The following is an 18524-nucleotide window of genomic DNA, read 5'->3' as shown; positions in this document are numbered from 1 at the left end:
GGGGGCAAATTTTCTTTCTGGGGCTGAAGTGGTAAAAGGTAAAAATGCATCAATCACAATAAAAATTATATAAAACACTACACTGTGCTAAATCACTACTATCTGGTTAAAGTAAACTGGGCAATGTTTTAACTTTACATTTAAGCCCATGACAAGAAATTATCACAATATGATGTTGTAAAGTATGTGTTACAAAGAATTCACTAAGCTATTAACATTTTGCACTGTGCTTATCTAACAGCAAATATGTTTCACAAAAAACCCCATAAACTTTAACCACTTCAGCCCTGGAAGAATTTACCCCCTTCCTGACCAGAGCACTTTTTGCGATTCGGCACTGCGTCGCTTTAACTAACAATTGCGCGGATGTGCGACATTGTACCCAAACAAAATCGATGTCCTTTTTTTCCCACAAATAGAGCTTTCTTTTGTTGGCATTTGATCGCCTCTGCAGTTTTTATTTTTTGCGCTATAAACAAAAAAGGGACAATTATGAAAAAAACGCATTATTTTTTACTTTTTGCTATAATAAATATTCCACAAAAATATGTATAAAAAACAATTTTTTTCCTCAGTTTAGGCCAATATATATTCTTCTACATATTTTTGGTTAAAAAATCGCAATAAGCATATATTTATTGGGTTGCGTCTACAAAATAGGGGATAGATTTATAGCATGTTTATTATTATTTTTTGTTACTAGTAATGGCGGCGATCTGCGATTTTTATCATGACTGTGACATTATGGTGGACGCATCGGACAATTTTGAATCATTTTTGGAACCATTGGCATTAATACAATGATCAGGGCGAATAAAAATGCATTAATTACTGTAAAAACGTCACTGGCAGTGAAGGGGTTAACACCAGGGGGCGGTGAAGGGGTTAACTGTGTTCCCTGGGGGGTGATTCTAACTGAAGGGGGAGGGACTAACTACAGGAAGTGACAGATTGTGGTTCCTAGCTAATAGGAACACACGATCTGTCACTCCTTTCAGAACAGAACAGGGAAGTGTGTGTTTACACACACTCGTCCCTGTTCTGTGTCTCCTGGTCACGATCGCTCGTGGCAGGCGGTCATCACAACCACCAGCCATGAGCATCATCAGGGGGCAGGTGTGCATGCGCCTGCTATCCGAACCCCGCAAGATCAGGTACAGTAGCTTTGTTTCGCGCAGGGGTGCCAACCTGCCACAGTAAAACTGCGGCGGCTGCTCCGGAAGCAGTTAATAATATAAACATTGCAAAGACACATTGTGTCCTCTTTTCAAAAAATGTTTTAAGTATCTTGAAAATACATTTTTATAACTCTTTTAATATCATGCAGGTATTTATAAGCAGTGGAAAAAAACAAGAGTGCTACTTTTGTGTTCTGATAAAGCAGTGAATCCTGTTTCTTAGACGCAACATGATGCTTTAATATCCAGCTGTGTGGGGATGCTGACTGTAAATTAAAGAGAGAGACACTGAGGAAAATGATGAAAGGTAGAAAACCACCTACAACTTAATACAAAAGAAAGAGGTAAAATACACACAAAAGGAAGATGTAAAATCTGTACATAATCAAATGAAATAACTAAATGCACATTGGCTACCAAATAATGGTTCTTTTTGCATTCTTTAGTAGATTGTTTTTATGCTTTAAAATATACTTACATAATATTACATTTTAAAAATAAACCAATGGTAAAAAAAATATATTTATGTTGTTGGAAAATCCATTGCCCTCACAATGGTAATTATTGTATAATTATACATTATGTGCTGTATATCCAAAACATTATTTTTGTTTTGAATAGATCAGTAAAGGACTAAAACCACTATCAGTTTATTGTTTGCTGTCTCTATCTTTTTAGAGAGATTTCCCTTCACTTCATGTCTCAGAGATGCAACAAAAGTAAGAGGAAATCTATCCAAAGCAAGTGGCACTCCCCTCACAGTTTTTGGTCACTGAGACAGGTGTCCTCTTGGAACACAATAGGCACCAAAACAAGAGCATAGTTGTAAACACACAGACAACAATAAAAACCCGACAGAAGGACCAATCTTTCCATAGTCTATCCTAAGCTGAAGAAAAATGTTTTGAATATACATACATTTTTATCTGACAGGGCATTTGCAACCAGATTTAACTGAGACTTCTGTTTAGTGCTGGGAATTGTTTTTTCTAACAGAGAAGACGATACCCTTCCTTCAGCACTGGGTCAGAACTTTGCCTGTAATTGCAGCTGTCATGCCAGGTTTCCCCTAAAAGGAATATACAGAATTTCTGTGTATATTATTTTAATTCAGAAAAGTTGCTTTAGTTTTGCGTTAGTACCTTGTTTTATCTAAATATTTCAGAGTTACTATTTCCACTATCAGACAGAGCATTAGGCTTCAATATTTCAACACGCATAAAGTGAAACTAAATTTGAACCACTTAAAGCCCGGAAGAATTGCCCCCTTAATGACCAGGCCATTTTTTGTGATATAGCACTGCATCGCTTTAACTGACAATTGCATTGTCATGGTGGTATTTGATCACCTCTGTGTTTTTTATTTTTTGCGCATTTAACAAAAAAAGAGCGACAATTTTGAAAACTAACAATATTTTTTACTTTTTGCTATAATAAATATCCAAAAAATAAGAAAAAAAAAATGAATTTCTTCATCAGTTTAGGCTAATATGTATTCTTCTACATATTTCTGGTAAAAAAAAGTGTATATTGATTGGTTTGCACAAAAGTTATAGCGTTTACAAAATAGGGGATCGATTCATGGCATTTTTATTATTATTTTATTTTTTTACTAGTAATGGCAGTGATCAGTGATTTTTAGTTGAACTGCAACATTGTGGAGGACAGATCAGACACTTTAGACATTTTTTTGGGACCATTGACATTTATACAGTGATCAGAGCTAAAAATGGCCACTGATTACTGTATAAATGTCACTGTCAGGGAAGGGGTTAACACTAGAGGGAGATCAAGGGGTTAAGTGTTCCCTAGGGAGGTGTTTTTAACTGTAGGGGCAGTGTACTGACTGGGAGTAGAGAGAGATCGCTGTTCCTGATCACTAGGAACAGCAGATCTCTACTTCCCTGACAGAATGGGGATCTGTCTGTTTACATTGACAGATCCCCATTCTGGCTCTCTGAGGAGCGATTGTGGGTCACCAGTGGATATCTGCCGGACATGCACATTGGCTCCAGCATCTCCCCTAGAGCCCTTTAAGTGGCCGCCGTACAGCTACAGTAATTCGCACAGGGGAGCCAGCGGCTGGTCGGCAAGTAGTTAATGATGCCATGGCAGTTCTTAATGTGCAACTGTGCAAATAATACTTGCACATTATGACAAACTTACCTCCAAGTTTGCCTTTCTCCAGCCATTTCAGCTCCTTCCTCAATGTTTGATCCACCACCACTGCTATTGTCTCTACTGTTTCTTAAGGTTGAGCATTTCCTCTCATTGGTCAATATTAGCAAATTATGATTTAACTCCTACCTACCCATGCAGACTGGTGTTTCATAGTCCCAGCATTTACAGATTTAGATATCTGAATAGCTGAAGGCCAAAATACAGACACAGCTGAATAAGTCAGAAAAGTGTCTAACCCAACCCAGTTTACTCTGTTTATACAAAACTGCATGGAGATTCACATATACATAGTCAGTAACAGAAGCAGCTGGCCAGTTTTGTTGGAAATCCTAAATTTTATTTAGATCAGCATCATAGATACATACTATATTATTCTTATTTGAAAATGTGTCTCTTGGGTACATAGAATGTCACAGTTCCGTTGTAACGCTTCTTTCCACAAGAACCTGCGTTTAGCTGGATGGTTAAGTCCTTTAGAATTAATGGTTAAGAATTTCACTGCCATATGTAAAGGTGGTATTTGATAAGTGGTTTTGTGTAGAATTAAGGACACTTACTTTTGAGGACTTCCTTTCAGATGGACCGTGTGGAGATGTGTCTTCAAGAGTTCTCAGCAGTTCTAGGCTTGGTTTGTATTTTTTTTCTGGTATTTCTGGCATTAAAGTGGTTTTGCCGACTGAAATAGCAAAAAAGGAAATTGCACAATAACATAGAAACAACAAAACTGTGGCTGAGCGCCAACTAACATGAAAAAAGGTTGGGTGTGACTGGTAATCACTCATGTTGAAACTCGGGGATAGGAAGTCCTTAGACTTACACGGATTGGAGGTGTTTCCCTCCCCAGTGGGTTAAGTGATGAACATTTTGCCCACTGTGGGTCAATTGTGAGTACGGGCATTTTTACGATCGATAGTGCGCCATTCAGGTTCAGATCCTGTACTGGAGTTCCCCTGATGTGGGTGTGTTTGGGGTTCTGGAATTATCCCCCATGTGTTCAGTAATGCCATTCCTTTGGCGACGGAGTCTATCATATATTCTTTATCCTCCCTTGTGACAATCAATTTGGTTGGGAAATGCTTTTGCAGGGTGTACTGGGATAAATCAGCGTAGCATTGCAGATTGGAATAAGATGAAGGGATCTGATCTTTTTGCCTTGCGGCTGACATAAGTCTCTCTTTCGTATGGTAGAAATGTAGTCTCAGGATGATATCACGAGGCACATTATCCGACAGAAAGGAGGGTTTGGGTAGCCTGTGGATCCTGTCCACTGTAAAATACAGTGCTGACAGATCTGGTAGAATTGTGGAGAGGAGCTGGGACACATAGTTCCTCAGGTCATGTTGCTTGACAGATTCTGGTACCCCCCTTATCTTCACATTATTCCTCCTGGATCTATCCTCAATATCCGCCATTTTGACTTTAATGCCTTCTATATCATCCTCTCTATCATCATTAGCATCAATGAGGTCATTGACTGTGGTGGCGAACTCCCCCATCCTGTGTTCCACATGAGACATTTTGTCTGATAAAGACCAGAGTTCAGTGCCAAACTTGTGCATACAAGAAATCATATCTGCATGAAGTGAGCCCCTCAATGAAACCAGCATCTCCTTCAGCATTGTATCCATGACAGGCTGACCCTTAGTGGGGAAAGCGTCAATGGAGTCTGGTAATTCCCTTGTATCATCCCCTGAGTCTGAGAAAGCTCACCTCATTGCTGGCATCTGCGGCATCCACCTTGAATCGTGCCTTTTCAGGACTCCCTGATGATGGTGTGGATGATGGGGAATGAGATCCTTTAGGAGGGCTACCTCTTTTTTGTGTTCTTCCCTGTTTTAAGGTACAGGACTGGTCTGCAACTGCTGGCGTGGATGAGGAGCCGGCACTATTTTTCCGGAGTTCAAGGGGATAGAACTCTGTTAGGCATTTGGGCCAGTTACCGTCCTTCTTCCTCCTCGGCATTGCTGTGCTTTGCTCCCCGGGTGTTCAGGAGCTGGATCGCCTTGTTTAGGGCAGGTTCGACGGCCCAGGTGGGTGGATGACTGCGCTTCCATCTTGGTCTCCGGCTAGCTCCGCCCCCCTATATTATTCTTATTTGTAAAACATAGATATAATGTGAATAATACAAACTTACATAAAAGACAAACTAAAAGCATTAAAGACCCCCTTTAAAATAATAGATACATATTTCTTATCTAGGGATTGATTTATTAAATGAATAGAGAACATTCATTTAGCAAAGTAAAGCTATGTTCACTTTGCAAATCCAGTATTTTATAAGGAATGAAAAAAAATAAACTTGATGTTGCCCTGCACATGATCAAATGGTTTAATTTACCAAAGCATTACTTTATTAACTAAGATGAGTAAACATTTTCTAGTCCTTTTATTAAATCATTCCCAGTATAAGTTTCTCAATTTTGCTACAAAACTTCTCATAGTGAATATAGCCAGAAACCTATAGCAATAACATGATACCAAACTTTAGAAAAATCATTATTCCTTTAGAAAAGAAAAATCTATTTGATCTGCCATTGGTCTATTTTACCTTCCAATAACTAACTCACAGTGTAAAGTTTAAAACAGTAAAACTAATAAAGGTCAAAGTTGTAATGAGTGCTCGATAGTTATTCCAGTTTCATATACTTAATTAGCAAACTTCTTGGCTAGGAATCTGTAGAAATATGAATAATTTTGAATAATTAACTTGGTATGAGATATATTTGACAGAACAGACAAAACACAGAATTGCACTATGGTTACATTTAATATGAACTTTGATCATAACAAATACATAGCTATTGCAAATGTACCGCCTTGCCTTCCCACAATCTTGTTTCTCTATCAGTGCAGCATTGCTGAAGATGTGCACCCCAGGGCTTCAGTGCAGTAATTTCTGATAATGAAAACTGGTTGCCACTGGCATCTCTAATTGCTGTCATGTGCACTGCTCTATGCACATGACAAATCCCATAGTCCATAGTCCCTAGTTCATTCTGAGAGTGAACAATAGCTGTGAATAGGTCCTTTAATAAAAAAAGGGGGGGGGGGGATTCAGCACTGTATTAAATTCCTTTGTGTGTAAGGACTACTATGTTGCTAGTAAATATTGTAGCATCACAGTTTCAACCTTTAAAGTCTACCTAAAACCAAAAAAAAGAATTGATTGCAGCTTGGCAAATTATGGGTGTGATGGATGAATTATGTTGCTTGTTTTTTTTTTTTTTTGGCTTATATTTCTTTATTCTTACCTGTTGACCATAGCACCCTTCATATCCTTGGGTGACAATGTGTTCACTCACTGTATCAATGGAGAATAAATTCTGTCCCCCCCCACCTTTTTTTCTGTCAAAAAAAGGGGGGGGGGATATTCAGCACTGTAATAAATTCCATTGTGTGTAAGGACTACTATGTTGCTAGTAAATATTTTAGCATCACAGTTTCAACCTTTAAAGTCTACCTAAAACAAAAAAAAAAAGAATTGATTGCAGCTTGGCAAATTATGGATGTGATGGATGAATTATGTTGCTTGTTTTTTTTGTTTTTTGGCTTATATTTTTTAAATCTTACCTGTTGACCATAACACCTTCCATATCCCTGGGTGACATAGTTCACTCACTGTATCAATGGAGAGTAAATTCTGTCATCCTATGACAGGAGGACTGCAGAATAATCCCAATCTTCACTTTTATTAAAATAGGGAGGAGATGTTCTGTAATACAGAGAGAACTGGAAAGAATGGTAGTTGATAACAGAGGCAGAGATCACAGGACATTATTAGCTACCTATATTTCTGGACAAATAGACAAATACCTTTGATTTTATTGAACAGATAGAAAAAAGTTTTCTTTGGAATATTTAACCGACTAAAATGGAGCAAAACATAGAAGTTCATTGTTAGGGTTTATATAAATTTCAAAGTTGAGTTTTCTGTATTGCATGGTGTTCTTTTTTAACGTAAAAAATATGGATTTCAACACCTAATCATTAAAAAAAAACATACTGAGTGGAGTAATCTACTGAAGAAAAATGCTGCTGTTTAAAATATATTTACTACCTGCTAGGGATTGATATTCAGGAGCAAAGTGTATGTCCCAGGAGTATAAAGGGATAATTCATCTAGTTTATTTGTCATAGCAGATGATGAAGTACTCCATAGCGAAGGGTCACACCTTCTATCACTGTTGCATGTTTGTTGCTTGTTATATCTGTTCTTATTTGTTGCTGACTAAGGTCAATCCCAGAAGTCATCATGTGTTAATCTGAACATCTGAGATAAAGCTGGCATACTTGCTTGTAGGATCATTAATAACATTGATCTCACACTGTACCCTATCTTGGCAAAAGCCGATAGGAAAGACCAGATGTGATTCTCTAGATGAATATAATTATAAGTACCTGGCAGCACAGAGCTACTAATTATAAGCCTGTGGCTTAACTTAGAATGATTCTATTTTTTCTGACCACTGTTACCCTCTGTAGTGTCATCTGTTGTTGTAAAAATATTCTTACCATATTGAATGATATGGTTGCCTGAAATATCAAATATTTCAAATAGCAAACAGCCTCATCCTATAGATTATTTCACTTTCATGATGTTTTCTTTAGGGTTTTTCCAAAGTTCATGTAATAAATCATTAATCGTCGCTTAACCACTTCTGACCGCCTCACGCAGATATACTGCAGCAGAAGGGCACGTGCAGGCAGATTAACATACCTGTACGTTGCCCTTTAAGAGGCGGCTTGCTGGCATGCCCGCCGAGAGCTCCGTGAGCATGATTGCGGGTCCCGTGGACTCGATGTCCGCGGGGATACCCACCATTGTCTCACGGAGAGGAAAGTAAACAAGCATTTCCCATTTCCCCATTCTGCCTAATAACACTGACACTGATCACAGCTCCCTGTATTCGGGAGCGGTGATTAGTGTTGCCTCACACACCTCCCCCCTCACAGTTAAAATCACTCCCTAGGACACACTTAACCCCTACAGTGCCACCTAGTGGTTAACCCCTTCACTACCAGTCACATTTACACAGTAATCAATGCATTTTTAATCGCACGGATCGCTGTATAAATGTGAATGGTCCAAAAATAACACCAAAAGTGTCCGATTTGTTCGCTATAATGTCGCAGTCATGATAAAAATTGCTGATTGCCACCATTACTAGTAAAAAAAAAATTTATTAATAAAAATGCCATAAAACTATGCCCTTTTTTTTTAGACGCTATAACTTTTGCGCAAAACCAATCAAAAAACGCTTATTGTGATTTTTTTTACCCAAAATATGTAGAAGAATACGTATCGGCCTAAACTGAGGGAAAAAAATGTTTTTTTTATATATTTTTTGGGGGATATTTATTATAGCAAAAAGTAAAAAATAATGTGTTTTTTTCTAAATTGTCGCTATTTTTTTGTTTATAGCACAAAAAATAAAAACCGCAGAGGTGATAAAATACCACCAAAAGAAAGCTCTATTTGTGGGGAAAAAAGAACAACAATTTTGTTTGGGAGCCACGTTGCATGACCATGCAATTGTCAGTTAAAGCAACGCAGTGCCGAATCGCAAAAAGTGCTCTGGTCTTTGGCCAGCCAAATGGTCCAGGGCTTAAGTGGTTAAGAAGCACATAATAGAAAAATTGTTTACTGGTAGGCACAATAGTTTTTGTTATTGTGTATAAATAACATTATTTGTTCCTACTTCTAGCTAAAATATTCAGTCTTTCTTAATCCTATCTATTAACCACTTGACCATCAGAAGATTTACCCCCTTCATGACCAAGTCATTTTCTGTGATACAGCACTGCGTTACTTTAACAGACAGTTGCGTACTGTACCCAAATAACATTTTTTGTCCTTTTTTTCCCACAAATAGAGCTTTCTTTTGGTGATATTTTATCACCTCTGTGGTTTTTATTTTTTGCACTATAAACAAAAAACCATCAATTTTGAAAAGATAAAACAGTATTTTTCACTTTCTGCTATAAAACATACCCAACAAAAAAAATGTAAAAAATTGAATTTCTTCATTAGTGCAAGAAAAATATGCACTGTCACTGTACTAATGACACTGGCTGGGAAAGGGTTAACATCAGGAGCGATCAAAGGTTTACCTGTGTGCCTAGCCTGTGCCTACTTACTGTGTGAGAGGTGCTTTGTCTAGTGGAAGGCTTTCTGATGTGCAGAGACACGGGATTAATACCTTCCGTTCTAACAGAACAATGATCTGCCTTGTTTCAGATTTCCGTTTTACCTGTGTCCTGTGTAATTGGCAGGTGCCGGCGGATATTGAGTCCACGGCACCTGCTGCTGGGCTCCTGTTGTGTGTGCAGTAAATGTACAGTGGGCAGTCCGCAAGTGGTTAAGAAAAAGTAAACAAAAAATAAATAAATATATATATATATATATATATATATATATATATATATATATATATATATATATATTATATATATATATATATATATATATATCATCAACATCTTCATTAATTATTATGGTAAATCATTTCTAATCATTATCACTTAAAATATGTCAGTCATAGCAACTAAAAGAATATACCATTTTTGCCATACATTCATACTGTACTAAAAGTGTCTTCTTTTTAAGTTCTGGACAAAAACGTACCAATCAAATTTCCAGTAAGGATCTGTAGATAATGGGAATTTGCAAAATGAATATATTGGTCCTGAGGGATACAGATACAGTGTATAGGTTTTCTATAATCCACTTGTTGGTCCAGGCCACTAATTGAAATTAGTGAGCCACTTTTAAGAGGTATTTGCACCCTAGAAAAGAGAAAATGATGTTTCTCAGAGAGTTTAAATTTAAATAAATTGCTCAGGGTGTTTTTAAACATTTGATGAGGAAAATTCAGTGCTCTCTAATGGCATAGATAGTGTTTTTCCTAAAATATACTGTTCCAGAAAATGCAAAGGTTAAAACCTTTTATCCAGCTTAAAAAAAGTTTGTCTTTAGTACTTTAACTAAGTATTATTTTCAAAAAGAAAAAAAGACCTCCTCTGTCCCTAAAGTATATACAGTATGTTACTTAAAGCAGAGTTCCACCCATTTACTGAACTTTCTCCCTATTGTATCCCCTTTTCCACAAGCAATTTTTTTTTCTACTTAGAAGTACCTTTTTCTGTGTTATTTCTCCCTTACTTCCACCCGTCTCAGCCTAGGCAATTATGTCACTAGGCGATTCACAAGGGTTTCTGGGATAGCGGCGTCATGTATCCCTGGAGCCCTTGCAATTGCCTACTGCTGAAATCTCACATTGTTGGAAGAAGGAGAGACACACAGCATTGCTGTGCATACGCAAGATTGGGAAGTACATGCTGGGTAGCCAACTGCACAGAAATCCAGGAGGGCTTCAGATGCCCACAGCTAAAATGGAACCTGCCTGCTTCCGAGATATGTGAGTAACAAACTATTTTTAAAGAAAGTAAAAGCACTAAAAATATGACATGTTAGAATTTAGAAATGTCCACCAAAAATGTTTGGGGGACTGGAACTCCGCTTTAAAGTAGATCTTAACTAAATCACTAAAAGCACACATTTCATAATATTTAATATGTTAATATAACTTCAGAAGTTATTTTCAGTATTTCTAAATTTGGAACTTTCATTCAATTGTTACTTTGTAGTCCTACCATGAAAAACCTTGTGCAGGCTTTCCTGTTGTGGGGGCGATAATGCTCTACCCCTGTCTCCCAATTGCTCTCCTGCATTGTCACCTTGTTACCTAAACTTACAGTGTAGACCAGTGTTTCTCAACTCCAGTCCTCAAGGCGCCCCAACAGGTCATGTTTTCAGGATTTCCCTCAGATGACATGGCTGTGGTAATTACTAAGACAGTGAAACTGATCCAATCACCTGTGCAAAATAATGGTAAGCCTGAAAACATGACCTGTTGGGGCGCCTTGAGGACTGGAGTTGAGAAATACTGGCGTAGACTATAAACTGCAGAGCTCATTGTACATACATGTTCTGCTGTTTTCACATTAGGGAACCCACCCAGAGCAATAACAGCAATCAATGATGGAGCAAGTGTATTTAGACAGATACTGGCTGTAAAGTGGCTGGAGGAAATCTCAATTATTGAAAGAAAATTTAAATTAAAAAAGGCAAAAACGTAAAAGCTAGATTCACATTTGAAGGAAAAAATACATGCACAATTTTTTTTGTAGGTACAAAAAATATGCATTTTTTTCTAAGGAGCCTGCTGGGCATAGCACCTGTGTTGTGGGTGCAATGTCTGGCTCCTGCAAGCTCTCAGGATAGCTGTCTGCTCATACCTCTTATATGGGCAGGCAGTTACTTGAGAGCAGGAAGATCAATGAACTTTGAGAGTGCGAACCAACGCCCTTGTAATTTATTTAAAACCACAAGGCATCAACCACAATGGCTGATGGTACTTGTAGTCTATTCATTCACAGGAAACTATAAATCAATGAATGGCCATGAGGGGCAGGGAGAAGACCCCCCCTGCTGTCACAATGAGGGGGGATTGGGTTGAGAAGGTGCAGATATTGGAGCATGTTACATGATCCACCCTAAAAACAGGTGGGATGTGTATCATGTTCCAAAGGTGAACTTATCCTTTAAGAATTGTTTATGACATACAGGGATTGATTAACTAAAACTGGAGAGTGCAAAATCTGGTGCAGTTCTGCATAGAAACCAATCAGCTTCCAGGTTTTATTGTCAAAGCTTATGTGAAAAAGCTGAAGTTAGAAGCAGATTGGCTACCACACACAGTGGCACCAAATTTTACACTCTTCCGTTTTAGTAAAAAAACCCAGAAGTGCTTCAAAAAACTGAATTTCTTTCAGTTAGGGCTTAGATATTTAAGATTCTAGGTCATATGAGCACAAAAAAATTGAAAACATCAGTTATTCAGTGTTATTTACCTATAAATTATATCACATGGGGAGATTGCATCTTAAAGTCCATTTGAACACTCAAATGTATTTATGTGATACAGGCAGGTTGCATATACAGTAATCAATATGCCTGTTTTTTACTGGGTTTTTTATTATGCTAATTGCTGCAAAAATGGCTAAAAATGTGTTAAAAGGGTTAAAAAATGCAACAAGGATTTAAAAATTGTGCAGTAAGCACATAGAAGAGTTGGACTGTGGTTCACATGCTTACAGTAAAAGCAGTGGCTTGGCTCTCCTGCAGTCTGACTCACTTTACTAAACTTTACTCTTATCAACATCTCTCTCCCTATATGTATATACAGCCTGGCTGCATTACAGCAATATACTAAGAGGTTTCAACTAAAATACCACTAGCTTTATAGTGAAAATTATGAAGTTTCAGTTAGGTGTTTATTGAGAAGAGAAGATTAACCACTTACAGACCAGAATATTTGCCTGCTTAATGACCAGGCCATTTTCTGCTATACGGCACTGCGTCGCTTTAACTGACAATTGCGTGATCATGCAACGCTGTACCCAAACAAAATTGACATATTTTTTCCCACAAATAGAGCTTTCTTTTGGTGATATTTTATGACCTCTGCAGTTTTTTTTTTTTGAGCGAGAAACAAAAAAAGGGGGGGCAGTTTTAAAAAAAAACATTTTTTTTTAACTTTTTGCTGTAATAAATATCCCAAAAAATGTTTTTAAAAATCAAATGTCTTTATCAATTTTGGCCAATATATATTCTTCTACATATTTTTGGTAAAAAAAATTGCAATAAGCGTATATTGATTGGTTTGTGCAAAAGTTATGGTGTCTATAAACTATGGGATAGTTTTATGGCATTTTTAATATTATTATTTTTTTACTAGTATTGGCAGTGATCAGCGATTTTTAGCAGTACTGCGATATTGCGGCGGACAGATCGGACACTTTTGACACATATTTGAGATCACTGATATTTATACAGCGATCAGTGCTATATAAATGCACCGATTACTGTATAAATGTCACTGGTAGGGAAGGGGTTAACACTAGGGGGCGATCAAGGGGTTATATATGTTTCCTCATTTGTGTTTCTAACTGTGGGGGGATGGTGCTGACTAGAGGAAGAGACATATTGTTGTTCCTAGCTAGTAGGAATATACAATCTGTCTCTCCTCTCCTCACAGAACAGGGATTTGTGTGTTTACACACACACGTCCCTGTTCTGGCTCTCATGCCTGGCCGGCGGTCATTGCGACCACCGGCCACACGCATCGGTTCCTCCGCAGTGCTATAGGCATTTAAAGGGCCGATGTACTGCTATGATGGTTTGCAGGATTGTGCCGACCTGCCACAGTATACTGATGGCAGGTCGGCAAGCAGTTAAGTAACTGTTTAAGGTTGTGATAAAATAACAATTCTTGAGCAAATAAAGCTATCAACAAAATACCTATTCTAAGTTTGTTATGTTTGTGAATTGGACATATTGAAGAAAAAATGATCATGAGATAAAATACCAAATAATGTTTGAATTTCTCATCTATACTATTTCATTAAGCTTAAAGGGGGAGCATTATTTTGTAAGTAGAAAAGATTTAAATTATACAGTTAGTTTAAGGTCAAATTAGTGCAGCAAGTTTGTGATATCAGAAATTATGCTACTGTATATTTACAGTATATCTTATCTATCTATGCAATAATAGTAGAACTAAAGGCAAAACATTTTTTTCATCTTGGATAGAGTAACAAAGGGTTATAACCCCTGTCAAGTTTTTTTATCCATTTGTGTCCTAATTGGGAGATTTATCTTAATTTCCAGTCCTATAGCCAAAACAGGAAGTGAGGGGAAAATCCCACCAAAGTTAGAAAATCCCTGGAAGATTTGCCCTCTATTACTGTTCTGGGGAAAACCCAACATTGTGGAATTTTCTTTTACTTTCAGTGATAATGGTAAATAGGAGAAATTGAGATGTTGAATCTCCCTAACGGGGCACAGACAGCACTAGAAATCTGCAGGTGTTCTAATCCTTTTCCACTCTGTCCAAAACTGAAAAAAGTTTTTCCTTTAGTTATACTTTAAGGTAAAAAATGATGTAACTAATCTATTCATCTTGTGTAGTTAATATGATTAAATAAATACTATTCTTTTTTGTTTATTTTTGTTAATGTCTAAACAGACCATGATTTCAAGCAATGAAATGTTATAGTTTATGCAATTTCCTCCAAATTGTGCTGCACCCAAATATAACTGTTGTGTTTTCAAAGGATAATAATAATGTAAGGACATCTTTATATATGTTGGTTAAGCTTAGAAGATGCTCATGCCTACAGATAAAATGTGTAACATTTCTCATATATATTTGCCAGCTGAGGTGCAAATACGGTATTATTACTTTTGAAATTAACATAATGTTGAAGAGGATATAGGAGGAGGTAGGTAAATGCTTCACTTGGTTTCAGTAATGATGGTTTCAATGCATTCTTCAAAAGTCATATTTAAAGCATGCTTTGCTCCTATTTGTCTTATTCTGTTTGCCAAGTACTTTGGCAGCACTTGCAAATTAGCCGGTGGAAGATTTAGGTGTAACAAGTTCAATTTCCATTCAACAGTTTTGAAACTCTCTATAAGTGTTATTGGGCTCTGGTACAATCATATCTCCTTACAGCTGTAACAAATATAAACAGGCATGGCTTAATAAAAGAGGGATACTTTAATAGTGCAGAAGTTGAACTTAAAATCTCTTCTTTAAGATAGCATAAAACTTTCATTACTGAAAAAAAATGTAAGGGCAGTACTTAATGTCCACCCTTCATTGCAGTATATCATTTGTTGAAAAGTCTTTTTAATAATATCAGTTATATTTTTTGCAGTTGTTAGCTGGATTACGTCTGGAATGCTTGCAAAAATTGGATGTTAAATTTTCTTTTGGTAAAAAAAAATGTATTTGGTAAAAAGCTAGCATTATTTAAAGCTAGTTACATTTTATGTTTGTGTGTGATTTTTTTACAGTGTTTCTCTGTATTATATTATGTCACCTATATCCATTAATGTTATAAAATGTTTTTTTTTTTTTTACAGTAAATGAGGGAGGTATAAAACAAGCATCAAATATGTGCCCTGACCCAGGAGAACCAGAAAATGGGAAAAGAATAGGCTCAAATTTTAGGTAAACAAAAATGAAAATATTAGTGGCATCACTATGGTCAACTGACTCAATTGTCTGAAACTATTTACTAATCCATAATTATCAGGCCTCAAATATATATCAATCAAGGAGCAGCTGATATGCCATCTTTTCCTCTGCAAACCCATCCGTTCATTAACTAGTGGATTAACACAGGCTGTCAGAAGGCAAACAATCAGTGCAAAGCTTTCTTGAGAAATCCCAGTATGTTTTGCAAACACAGCATGTATACTCTGTAATATATTTTTGTTAGAAAAAAATACAAATAAATTGCAAATATTATTTTGAAAAATGTAAATTCTAAGGCAATAAATAGATGATAAATTATTGAAAAAAAATATTTTAATGTAATTTGTAAAAAGTCTACTTGAGTAATGAAGGTAAGTGGATGTGCTGTATCAGAAAGAGTGACCGTCAACTAACAAGCAGGACAAATGCTGAAGTAAAACAATGAACAATGGATGACAGACAGAAGTCAAACAGAACCTGTTATTTCAGGCATATGCTGAATACACAGAAGTCTATTTAAGCATTCCTGATCAGGACAGGTGTGTACTGCAGCATGACCTGAGCTGAGGTGCTGAGTAAAAACAAGCAAGTATTGAAAGTTATTGTCTGGTCTATTAAGCCTAAACCATCTATTCTTCTAAAAGGATTATGAAAGGAAATAGCCTACACAATTTGATCTTTAAGGGAGCCCAGGCTATTTTCTTGGACCATTCCTTTTTTCTATTTATTGGAGGAATCATTTCCAGAAGAAGCACCTTGAACTTGAGGTGAACTTGAAGTAAGCCAGCTACCTCCATCTTTTTTTTTTTTTTTTTGATAATTTTCTAGCATATAGACAACAGAAGTGTCTTATGCTCAAATGACAGGTGAATTGCAATGCACGCCAAGTGCTGAGAGCTGCCACGTTGAGTCTGACAGAAAGTCAAGGTAGTTTTCAGTGTTTGGACATGTGTGGTCACACTGAAGGGCTGAGCATGCTGGCCATAATCATTTGTCATTCGAGCACAGGGATTATTGGAACACCAGGAATGCAGGACATTATTCATCAAAGAAAAAAACAAAATGGAATGGTCAAAATTTTTATAAAAGGGAACAGCCTGAACACCCCTGAAGAAGAGAATGGGGCAAGTTATTTCCTACTATTGTCAGTTCCAGAATTAGTGATAGTTTAGTATTAAAAAACGTTGCAAAGGCCTTTGGAAAAATAATGTGCTAATATCTTCTACGTTTTACCATCAGGACATGCAAAACGTTTATGATAATGGTCCCTTAAATATATAAAAAATGATTCTTGAAAAAAATAATATTCACATCAAAATGCATCTGGTCTAATTAAAAGCATCCAGTTTGCATGTGGGATGTTTAAATAGCACAGTTTAAAATATAGGAAAGAGGCAAAACACAAGTTGCACAGCAGATCGGCAATCTGTTATTAAGCGTGTGTGTGTAATCTAAGTAATGTATTTAAAATACCATGCTGCTAAATAATCACTTCATTTATTCATAGTGGATAAGGATGAGCCGAACACCCCCCAGTTCGGTCCACACCAGAACATGCGAACAGGCAAAAAATTTGGACGAACACGCAAACACCGTTAAAGTCTATGGGACACAAACATGAAAAATCAAAAGTGCTTATTTTAAAGGCTTATATGCAAGTGTTTGTCATAAAAAGTGTTTGGGGACCCGGGTTCTGTCCCAGGGGACATGTATCAATGCAAAAAAAGTTTTAAAAACAGACGTTTTTTCTGGAGCAGTGATTTTAATAATGCTTAAAGTGAAACAATAAAAATAAAATATTCCTTTAAATATCGTGCCTGGGGTATGCCTGTAAAGTGGCGCAGTTTTACCATGTTTAGAACAGTACCACAGCAAAATGACATTTCTAAAGGAAAAAAGTCATTTAAAACTGATTGCGGCTGTAATGAATTGTCAGGTCTCGGCAATATAGATAAAACTCATTGAAAAAGACTGCATGGGTCCCCCCAGTCCATTACCAGGCCAAAATCCATTCCAGGCCCTTCAGGTCTGGTATGGAAATTAAGGGGAACCCTGCTCCAAATTTTAAAAAATGGCGTAGGGGTTCCCCCAAATCCATACCAGACCCTTATCCGAGCACGCAACCTGGCAGGCCGCAGGAAAAAGAGGGGGAGTGAGAGAATGTCCCCCCTTCTGAACCATACCAGGTCACATACCCTCAACATGGGGAGGGTGCTTTGGAGTAGCCCCCAAAGCATCTTGTCCCCATGTGGATGGGGACAAGGACCTCATCCCCACAACCCTTGCCCGGTGGTTGTGGGGGTCTGTGGGTTGGGGCTTTTCAGAATCTGGAAGCCCCATTTAACAAGGAGACCCCCAGATCCCAGCCTCCCCCTATGTGAATCGGTAACGGGTACATTGTACCCCTACCATTTCACAAAAAAGTGTCAAAAATTGTAAAAAAGACAGGAGACACTTTGAGACAAGTCCTTTATTAAAAGATAAAAAATAAAAATGTCCCACAATGTAAATCCATCTCATGACGCCTACGAGCCAAAAAAAGAAAAGAAAAAGCCGCAACAGCTCTGCCTCCATGGGAGGCTCCTGCCGAGTGACACTTCCTCACGGTGACAGCTGTTATATAGCTGAGGGCGGGGCCACTCTGTGACATAAACGGGCGAATCCGCCTTCCTCTGATGTCACATGGCATCAGGGGGGTCACCCATTTACGTCATCCATCCCATTAATGGGATGGCTTTTAGCAGATACTAGAGATACTATGCATTTTGGGGGGACCCCCATACAATTTTTTTTTTATTTTTGGTTCGGGGTTTCCCTTAATATTCATAGCAGATCCAAAGGGCCTGGTAATGGACTGGGTGGGACCCATTCCTTTTTTTTCAATGAGTTTTATCTATATTTCCAAGATCCGACAATTCATTATAGCCGCAATCAGTTTTAAATTGCTTTTTTTCCTTTAGAAATGTCATTTTTCGGTGATTTTGTTCTAAACACTGGAAAACTGCACCACTTTACAGGCATACTATAGACACCCCCAGGCACGATATTTAAAGGAATA

General features: G+C 37.4%; 1 protein-coding gene across 1 annotated transcript in view; it reads left to right on the top strand.

Annotated features, from left to right (window-relative positions):
* Window positions 1–18524, top strand: part of CSMD3 (CUB and Sushi multiple domains 3) — a 1635173-nt gene that overhangs the window by 765672 nt on the left and 850977 nt on the right. The window contains exon 9 of the mRNA XM_073632169.1: window positions 15352–15439. Coding sequence (XP_073488270.1) covers window positions 15352–15439 — 88 coding nt within the window. The remainder of the gene's footprint in view (window positions 1–15351; window positions 15440–18524) is intronic.

The sequence above is a fragment of the Aquarana catesbeiana genome, linkage group LG05, assembly GCF_042186555.1.
Source record: "Aquarana catesbeiana isolate 2022-GZ linkage group LG05, ASM4218655v1, whole genome shotgun sequence".
NCBI lineage: Eukaryota > Metazoa > Chordata > Amphibia > Anura > Ranidae > Aquarana > Aquarana catesbeiana.
This window is presented reverse-complemented; position numbering and strand designations above follow the sequence as displayed.